At 35.4% G+C, this 11,011-nt stretch overlaps 1 protein-coding gene across 1 annotated transcript; it reads right to left on the bottom strand.

The window, feature by feature from the left end:
- Window positions 1–642: 642 nt before the first annotated feature.
- LOC121405865 lies at window positions 643–10,645 on the bottom strand. Its single transcript, XM_041596837.1, has 3 exons — window positions 10,414–10,645; window positions 2,438–2,650; window positions 643–1,285 (listed from the first exon to the last, which is right to left on the bottom strand). Exons 1-3 carry the CDS (start codon window positions 10,437–10,439, stop codon window positions 1,102–1,104), a joined length of 423 nt encoding a protein of 140 aa, XP_041452771.1. The 5' UTR covers window positions 10,440–10,645; the 3' UTR covers window positions 643–1,101.
- Between the last annotated feature and the right edge of the window lie 366 nt (window positions 10,646–11,011).

Genomic DNA, 11,011 nt, shown 5'->3' with positions numbered 1-11,011 from the left:
GCTCATTCAGAATTTAACTCTTAGAGCACCTAAATTGTACTATAGGCCTACAATATGTGTTTACCATGCTTAGGAAACACATATTTCCTAAGCTATTTTAAAACGAGTCCTACTGCTCGGAAGTGAACAAGTTGCTTCCTTACTCATATTCAAGAACGTTTTGACTAACCTTTTTTAATTGGTTGCTTTGCTCCCTCACATACCCAACAATTTGTTGTCCTCTACATTTCTTCTGCTTGGTCACTTCGCTCCCTCTTACATATTCCTCAAATCTCTTGGCCCCTGCATTTTCCTTCTGTCATTTTGCTCTCTCGCATATATCCCCCCCACAAAATTCTGCTCTGTCGCATTCGCTCCCTCGCACATATCCCAAAATTGTTTTGCCCCACCCTGCATTTTTTTTCTGCTGACAGCCATGTCCTGCCCAACCTCTCTCTCCAATACCTTGAAATGATGGGGGGGGGGGTAACTTTAGATATGAGAGTGACCGAACAATTGTAAATCAGTGAAATATTTGACTTTTCTTTTGATTAGTTAATATTTTCTGTGAGAGTGATTATTGCAAAGGATTATACCCCTTTCTGTACACAAAACATACCAGTATTTTGAGAAATAACAACAGAAAAAAGACCACATTCTTCTGACTGTTCAAATCCTTAAAAAAATAAAATATGGTAATTTTTACTTTCTCAGGCATTCATCACAGGCTCCCCAATTCCTGTCTCTATTTCTCTATCACCCCCATTCTTAATTCATCTTTTTGTCTCTATCCAACAGCTCATTTATAACTGTGGCCTTGTTCTATCCTACATGTATTCTATTCTTCTGTCAGCTTGCCGTCATTCCTACTTTTCACAAACTTTTTCTCTTCTGACATTCAAATCAGAATGAATATACTGTAAGACATCTTCAAATTCAATGAATTCATTTTTGTTACATGCCCAGTGATAAACGTTTTCATTGAGCTATTTTAAATAATCAGAATCCACACAGCGTAAATTTTTTGTTGTAAAGTTGTGCAAATCAATGTTTGTCCAAACTTAAAAGCAAGTAATGTATAAGGTAGGACTTCTGTGTGGTTTTCAGCCTCTTCTCCAAGTTTTAATACAGTCCATTATTGTTGTTGACTTCCACTTTACCCCTCTTGGACTTTCTGGTATTCAGTAGGAGTGGTCTTCGAGAAATTAAGGTGCTGAAGACTTTGGCACTGGTGTCTTTGCAGTATCTGGGAGGTTGTTTGCTGAATCGAAAAGTCTTTTGGGAAATACCTTGGTTTGGGTGAATTCTGTAGGAGACGAATTAATAAAAAAATAAGAAAAACAATATTGAACAAAAACAGATACAAGAATGAAAAGATAACTATTCAAAGATAATTTTTCAATCAAATATTCGATTATCCATGAAGAACAATATTCGTTTAGAAATCAAACCTTTTGCAGTGACTTGCAACAAGATAATTTTTTTAAAAATATACATGATATATAAACCCTATCTAGCCCCGGGGGGGGGGGGCTTAATAAACTCCCCTCCCCATCCACATTTTTCATGATAAGTCCACAATGAGAAATGAGGTACCATGATTACTTTTTGGTCAATTCTGCAGAGCTTTTGAGATGCCCGGATATTCAGTTACCAACATTTTATGAGTTTATGTCGGACCAAAAATTGCTCAAAAATATTATTTTGTATACACATTTAATCCAATGGAAATTCTATTTTCAGTCATAATTGACAAATTTATCATTATTCTTGCACTTATTGGTTGAAAATAATCAAATCTTTGCTTTTTATAATCAGAATAGTGCCATGAACAGATCCCATTAAAAAAACTATAAAATACATAAGGCCCCAAAACAAAGAAATACATATGGAATTATAGAAACAATAAAATACATAAGATTAGAAATGTCATTTACCATTTATTTTTGAGCAACTTTGTTAGAAATCATAGAATTTCGGGAATTCTTTAGAGATTAACCTTTAAAACAAAGAATTCTCTATTACGCATAAATTAGCATTACTAATTTATTAACAATAAATAATTTATTAACAATAAATTTTAATGAATTCTGTAACCTTTAGTTCCATGCTTGCAGATTACATTGATGTTGATGTGTGCATTGGTTTTCGTTTTGATCAGAGGCAAGATCTGAAGAGGGGGACCAAAAAAGCCCACCTCCCCCTCCCTGGGCTATGCAATCTCAAAGTAGCCCAGGATTATGAGTTAAACCAAATTTTAAAAATATATTTATTTAGTAGTTTACTGTAAATACACAGTATAGGCCCGGTCCATGGTTATCCTCCTGATTAGGATAATTTTCATCTCTATTTTGCTACTGAAAATTGAATAATTAAAGCAATGTTCTATCAAAACAAAGGTAGATAAAACAGAATATATATTTCTTTAGAACGCATGTATGATATAGATCCACTGTACCTTCTGAAGACGAGGCGGGAAATCAAATATGGTTGGGACAGCATCCTGTTTAAGACGTATCGTCTGCCCAGGTCAAAGCAAGCATCTTCAAAATGATCAGAACAGAGTACAGAGCTCTTGGAGGAATTCAATGAAGCTCGCTTCATATTGACCATCCTTACTGTGTTACAGTTCCGGTCTTGGTACGGTTCAGTCCAATGGCTGAATGGGAATCTGCAGCAAATGTAAACACATGTCATAGAATCAATTACACATAATTAAGAAAGTTTGACGTGTCCAAAGGAAACAGATGCCCTCGCAGAATTGTAGTACAAAATGTTTTTTTATTGTTTTATGATGCAATTTTCTGTAAATCAATTAAACTATACACTAAATAAAATAAGATTTCAGTTCTTGATGTTTTAATAAGAGATTACCACAATTTTGTTTATGAATTTTGAACAGAAAAGTTGATATTTCCCCCAAATTACTAAATCATGGAAATTGAATGCCTACAAAAAAAAACACTTTATAAGTAATATGACATTTCATTCCTAATACATGATTATATACGTGTTGTCCCTAGGTATCCTGAGTCTTGTCAATCGAGGGGGGGGGGGCGAGGAGAATTTGCACAATGGAAAAATTGATATACATTGGGTTTCAAAGCTTAATTTCATTTCGGGTAAATCAATATGCTTTATTTCATTTGAATCAATTATACCAATTTTAGGGCATAAAATACAAATTCAATTCAAACCTATAAATATAGCCCTTGAACTACTTATTTTTTTAATTCAGGAATTCTGATCAAATGTATATTAAAAACAATCAGTAGGCCTATATAATGTTTTTAACCCTTATGAGACTGGGGGCTGATTTACCCCCTTGTCATATTTTGCAATAAATCCACTGCGCAATTTTTTTTACCGCATCACTCACAGACTTACAGCATCACTCACTCACTTTTTCGAGTCTCGCGCAACTTTTGAGACCAAAATTGCGACCCCCTGGTATGTGTTTTCGAAATTACACAACATTTTGGAAGTGCATGCAGACCAAAAGTTGCTGGAAAAATGTGAATTTGCGTACAAATCTATGGAAATAGTGTTTTTAGCCATAATTCATAAATGTGCCATTATATTTCCTTTTACTGATTAAAATCAATTAATTTCAACTTTTTTACGGTCAAATATGGTCCCCGACTATTCCATTGAAACAACAATAAACACATAAGAAAATAAGTGTGATGTTGAAATATATTGAGTCTGTGAACCAAAAGTGATCATTTCAGGGGCATTATTTAGTTAATTAGAGAAAACTTTTGATTTTACGCATAAATTAGCAATGAGATTTAGGCAAAATTTGATTATAGTTTTTTAGAATATACCATGGGTAATGCGTTTGCCAATCATCGCTGTGATCCCATGATTGACTGCCCAGATCATAAAGCCCCCCCCCCCAGTCTTCTTAGGAAATGAAATAGCCCAGTCTATGTACGTTACTGGTAATGTTTTTTTTTTTACTTTTTCATTTTTCTTATGTACAGATTTTCAAATTTATTACTAATAGAAATTTTCAGCAATTTCTGAAAATAATGATACAGATACAAATTTTGGCAATGACTCACATTGAGTTGTACATGAAATCAAGTTTTTAAGCAATTCGGAATCTGATAATATGCACTTGTGTATATCATAACTGCGTAACCATGCATGCATTCCAAAAATAGTCTTGAATGTTGTGTGGCCCTGCCATGTTTACGAATTTATTGTAGATAAAAGTGAGCTAATCACATAGATTTGTTTGTTAAAATGATATTCTTAATATTGATTGCTGTGCAAGATTGAACAGGGAGAAGAGGAACATGACAAAGCAATCAAGAAAGAGTAAAGGGGGAAGAGAAAGAGGATTTATTTATAACACACAAGTAAAAAAAATGTGTTTTAAAACACACTGGTTAAAACGTGCCAACCCGGGCCCCAGTTAACGCGATCAGAAATCTATTCAATATGATTGAACTTAATATCATGCAGAAATCAATACGCATATAAATATAATCAAAAAAATAAATTTTGAACCAACTTGCATAATGAGCTGTGAACTTAGCCTGTATTTTGGTGACATCTACCTACACACCAAATTTTTTAAAATCCATTGAATGTTTTTCAAGTTATTGCGCGGAAACCAAGGGGGGGGCTGACAGGGGCAACACTTAATGCCCCTCCGGGCTTCATCTGCAGGGGCATAAAAACTCTAGGCCTACTCATCAGCAGGGGCCCGTTTCTCAACACCTGGACAAGTTAGTCCTATTTATCTACCAAACACAGAATTAGTTCCAAAATTACCCAAAAGGATTATCTAGAATCCATTAATATCATATTGATACTATTGGTGGAAAGTACATACCAGACGTAGCCTTAGTCACAAAATAGCAAATTTTCCAAAAGTTGCAAAAAATAGAGGCAAAATATGCTTAAAAAGTACTTAAACATGCAGACATGGGCATTAAATTTCTGAGGAAATGAAATTAACACTAATTCATATCATGATAAAAAAATCACATGTAAGTGGACATTGAGATATTTATCCCAAGATATAAAATTTGAATAGTTTACGTAAGTAAACCATAAGGCTTTCTTCCTAACATGATGGTTTCTAGTGTTGCTGTTGGATGTTTGTGGTCTATATCATGGTTGTTCCACTTTATGTTTGTCATTTTGCCTCCGACGAAGATTCTGCTAGGATCGAAAGCTTAGGCCCCTTTTGACTCTCTAATTTACTCCATTGGCTCTTTTTTTTTTTAGATAAGCAGTTTTCAGCAGCTTCTTTTTGCCTTTAATATGATGATAATCAAACAGATTTTCAGGATTCCAAACATCATCAAAAAATATATTATCATGGATTGTTAAACTCTTTAGATACCTAAACGCACAATTTTATGAATGCTATGCGTATATTAGAGGAAGAATTTATTAAAATTTTGATAAGGGTCTGAAAACGAGTCCAATTATGGATGACCTGAAGTGGTAGAATCTTTGTCAATTCAATTATTTTACTACCTTAAATTAACACTTGTTATAATTTCTGTGCATTACAATTACTATTAAATGATTTATCCCACTTGTTTGCTATATAATTCATTTTTCTTTAAATTATTACGTAATAAAATTTTCAAATTTCGAGGCTCATTTGAATGTCACAGTCTATCCACATGATATCACTACATAAAGGACAAGTCCACTCCAACAAAAACTTTATTTGAATAAAAAGAGAAAAATTCAACAACCATAACACTGAAAATTTCATCAAAATTGCATGTAAAATAAGAAAGTTATGGCATTCTAAAGTTTCGCTTCATTTCACAAAACAGTTATGCACATCTCGGTCGATATGCAAATGAGAACTGATGACATCACTCACTATTTCTTTTGTAATCTATTATATGAAATATGAATTATTTTTATTTTCTCGTCATTGTCATGTGAAATGAAGTGTCATTCCTCCCTGAACACGTGGAATTACATTATTTTAACATTTTGTGCTTCAGGCAAGGAGGTCCTAATTGTCAAATTTGTAAAAAATGAAATATTGTATAATTCAAACAATAAAAAAACAAAAGAAATAGTGAGTGACATCATCGACTCTCTCATTTGAATGTAACTGGCTCGTTAATATAACTATTTTGTTCAATATAAGCGAAACTTTGAAATGTCATTAATTTATTATTTTACATCCGATTTTGATGAAATTTTCAGCATTGTGCTTGTCTGGTCTTTCTCCATTGATTCAATCAACATTTTTTCTGAGGTGGACTTGATCCTTAAGAAAGAAGTAAGTTATGACAGGTTTGGAGATGTCATAACTATTTGGTCAAGTTGTCCCCGATCTTGGCAAAGAGGGATTCGTGAAACAGTTCGCTAACAGGTAGCCAACTATTTCCAATTTAGTTAAGAAGTTAGAAGACTTAACGGTGTTGAGAAACGGGCCCCAGTCTACGCAAGCAGAACCAAACAGAATCAGTTTGCCACACTCAAATTCCAATTTGCACTCGCATCAATTATTTAGTTACGTACCTATCATTTTATGATCTAGTGCATAGAACAAATGACCATTTTTTTTAGGTCGGAATGTCAACAATTTTCAGCTCGTGCTTCGCATTCCCATTATTGAAATATGTACCATCCTCATGGTTAAACAGTCCTTAACAGGATCATGCTAGAACACTTATTAAAAATTATGTTCGTGCTTGGCATTCTCAGTAATTATCTAGAACACACACATCTTGTTCAGGATCACAAACGGTGCCTAGAATGTTAAATTTTCAGGACAAAATACATCCTAAATACATATATAAAAGTTCCAAAAAAAGTAAGAAAAAAAATTGCTTGCCTTTGCACTTTTTATATAAGGCCTACGTGATTATTTCATATTGATGTTATTTTATAAGAAACCAACTCGCATATTTAATGACCCAGTGTAGTGGTCCACCCGGATACCCCCAACCAGTAATTGGGAGGAGATACCTGCGGGTCACAGTTCTGTGTGCGCACCCTTGTAGGCGACCCAGATTGGCTGGCTCCTCCAATACGCCTTGGAATGTCTTTAACAGATATATGGCACTATATAAATGCTGTGCATCATCATCTACCAACACACCCAAATTTTAAAAAATCTGATGACTTTTGATAAGATATCGTGAGGAATCCAACTCGCATATTTAATGAGCTGTGATCTTTGACCAGCATATTCCGAATTCGAACTTAGCCTGTATTGGTATCATCTACCTACACACCCAAATTTGTTCAAATAAGTAGAATATTTCATAACTCATAAAAAAGACATTATCATGCGGAAACTAAATTGCATATTTAATGTGTTTTGACCTGCCGACTCCAAATTCAAACTTGGCCTGTACTATCAGAGGGTCGTGTGTTCGAATCCCGCCATGGACTAGCGTCCTTTGGCAAGGCGTTAATCCACTTTGCCACTCTCCACCAGGTGTTAAATGGGTACCTGGTAGGATGTGAAAGCCTATGTATAATGTAGTATGCCTAGCAATTGAGTCTTGGAACTCTTGTTGGAGTGCTCCCCAGGGAGTGGAGAAGGTGCATACATTGTACGCAGGCATACAAGGTTCTGATGACCGTGGTAATACTGAGTCTGGAAAGCGCTTAGTCTCTTAGAGACGTCGTTCCGATGCATTAAGTGCTATATAAATATGTGGAATATTATTATTATTACTATGGTGTCATCCTACTCCTATGGTGTCACCCACTCCAAGCTGTGGGGAAGTTACACATTGATGCAGAGGTTCGAGCCCTGATCACGTCTTTCGGATTGTGACATTAAAGGTCGGTCCCAGACGTAAATAATCAAACCTGATTGATATACGTCTGTCAAAAACTCAAAATACACACACACACTCCTAGTACCAATGATTAATGTTAATGTTTGGACCTCATAGGCGACATTACCCAAAATATGGGTTGCCGGTTGGACAATGCTGTTCTGAATCTGATTTCAAACCAAGACTTTGGTAAATGTACGCCTTAATACAAATTGGAGTTATGCGATATGACTTTCATTTGGTGGGAAGACATTTAATACTTTATAAAATTAGTTGAAATTAAAATGGATTATATTAATGCTCACTGTTGGTGAGCATTTCTACACGATCCCCCTATTGAGATTTATAGTAAATATTTTGGAATTATATTAGTTATGCGACCCTCCCTCATGATGATCACAGCTTATTTGTAATGGGGATATATTTCGTTCATATTCTTGTCTCTTCTTTCTCTTTTAGCCTTTTTTTTGCTTGTTAAAACCTTTTCATTTTTTGGGGGGGGGGGCTTGCCAAATTTTATGTGGGTCAAAATTACATTCATTTTTTTAGTGACAATCTTATTTTTCATTTGTCAAATTTTACGCAAGACAAAATTACCTTCGATCATTATTACAGTTAAAACCTTTTTTTTAATTTTAATTTTTTTTTGGGGGGGTTGCCAAATATAACATGGACAAAATGACTTTCCCTTTTCTTATTTATTTTTTTGGGGGGAGCTTGCCGAATATCACGCGAACGAAATGACTTTCATTTTTAGTGACCATCACTTTACGTGAGACAAAATGACCGGTTTTTTTTAAGTGAGAACCTTTTTTGGGAGTTGTCTAATTGTACTTGAGAAAATTCACCCCACCCCCCCCCCTACTTTGGAAAATCTTGGATTTACCTCTAGTTTTAATCATGATTAACCCTAAATAGACTGGGCTATTTCGATGCCTAAGAAGACTGGGGAGGGGGCTGATTCAGCGCCCCTTATGATCTTGGACGTCGATTGCGCGATCGCGACGAAAATTGGCACACATTACCCATGGCATAATCTACCAAATTATCACATCAAATTATGCAAAAAATCTCATGTTTCATTAATTATGCTAATTTTTGCGTAAAATCATTAGTTTGCTCTAATTAATAAAATAATGCCCTGAAATGCTAATTTTTGTTTCACCTACTCTAGATAGGCATCTGATCAAATTTATTTTAAAAAATTTCAACATCATGTTTATTTTCTTATGTATTCTATTGTTTTCTAAATTTCTTATGTATTTCATTGTTTTTCGACTTTGTTTTTCATTGTTTTTTCAATGGAAATTGTCAGGGACTTTATTTTGACCATGAAAAAGATAAAATAAATTGATCTTAAGCAGTAAAAGGAAAAAATAATAATACATTTATGAATTTTGGCTAAAAACACTATTTGTATTGGATTTGTACACAAATTCACGTTTTTGAGTAATTTTGGGTCTGCATGCACGAACGAAATGTTGCGTAATTTCGAAACTGTGTACCCGGGGGTCACAATTTTGGTCTCAAAAGTTGTGCGAGACTTGAAAGTAAAAAGTCAGCGAGCAACGCGGTCAAAAAGATTTGCGCTGCGGATTTATCACGAAAAATGTCGAGGGGGGGGCTGATTCAGTCTTTTTAGGGTTAAGATCATGCGTATACCACGGCAGAGGCGTAAACGCTGCAGGGGCATGCAGGCTGGCCCTTGATCCCTAGTGGATTTCACCGGAAAAAAAATCCAGATAAGAGAAAAGGAAAGAAAGAGAGAGAGGGGGGGGAGAAAGGGAAGACTGGGAAATAAACGAAAAGGTCCCCCCAAAAAAAGGAGGGGAAAAGAGAGAAGAAAAAGCGAAATCATTAAGGGGTGTATATTATAACTTCATTTATAATTGTTTTTCCTTCTTTTATGGGGGGGGGGTCAAAAAAATAAAAACCTTTAACGAAATGTTTTTCTATAATTACATTTAGGTCTACACTCGCGATTTAATAAAAAATAGTAGCCATCTATATACAAATGATGCGTTAGAGTGGGTCAGTAGGAACTCTGTGTACAAGGTAACCACATGCACACAGTTCCACTGACCACGAAAGAAACCCATGCATCATCTGTTTTATAGAATGGAATTTTTTTTTTAATAAACCACAAAAATTAATGATTTACTGGATGCATGATAATTTCATGCGTCCGGTAAATTTAAGTACCGGACACATGATTTTTTTTACCGGACGCATGATTTATTTACTGGACGCATGATTTATTTACCGGATCGATGCATGAAAATTCCAAAATCTAATGCAGAGCGCAGACACTTTGATAACCCTGGACAACATAAATATGGGCTTAACTGGATAATGTTGTCACAAAGATATTGTTATACCCAAAAATGCCAGATACAGCTTTGCATTGACTATATCTTGAGCAGTTGAGGCAGCCTCCGACCTCCAATACATGTAGCTGTGTGTGTATGCGGGCCGCGCGGGGGCCAGCGCCTGCCTGGGCCTGCAGTGGATATTTCGCTGTGCACAGCCAGCCCAGGGCAGTATAGATCTAACGTTAGATCGTACATGTATGTCTGGACTTCTCAACTAACGAGTATGTGGGCAGTTTTAATCCCAATGACAATTACGGTACCGTATTTGTACTTACAGATCATTTTGCATCCTTTGATTCATTCTGCTTTGATCGAAATTCAAATTTTGACGTAAACAAGTGACGGTAACAGTACATGCGCGATGACATCACAATGACCTTTTCGGCGATTGCTTGTTTACAGTGGATATCGTTGCGTTTTGATTATCGGGATATCGTTCATGCAGCCCAGTAAAATTTTTGCATTGCTCTCAACCAATCAGATTGCAGGGATTTTCTCATCCATTCTATAAAAGTTTTAAAATTGCTAAAGATCCAGAGATATCAAAACCCACCTGCTGATTTAGCACTGGGGTACACAAGCCAGGGTTATGCCCAGTGCATGCCCCCGAATGTTCTACAACCAAGATATAAAAAAATGAAGGGAATTAAAGAAACCAAAATTAGGAAAAGTGTAAGGTAAGATATCTGTCTCAAATTTAGATTTGCACGAAAGGTTTTTTCTCGCTTGCTTCATTCGCTTGGAACATATAAAGCAACTTTATTCCCACGTGCCATATGTTTCGGCCTCTTTCTTTCTACTATTTCATTTTTTTACTCATCATGCTCCTGCCACACAGGGGTTTGCCCTAATGCATGAACAATCATTAAAAAA

The sequence above is a fragment of the Lytechinus variegatus genome, chromosome 19 (genome assembly GCF_018143015.1).
Source record: "Lytechinus variegatus isolate NC3 chromosome 19, Lvar_3.0, whole genome shotgun sequence".
NCBI lineage: Eukaryota > Metazoa > Echinodermata > Echinoidea > Temnopleuroida > Toxopneustidae > Lytechinus > Lytechinus variegatus.
This window is presented reverse-complemented; position numbering and strand designations above follow the sequence as displayed.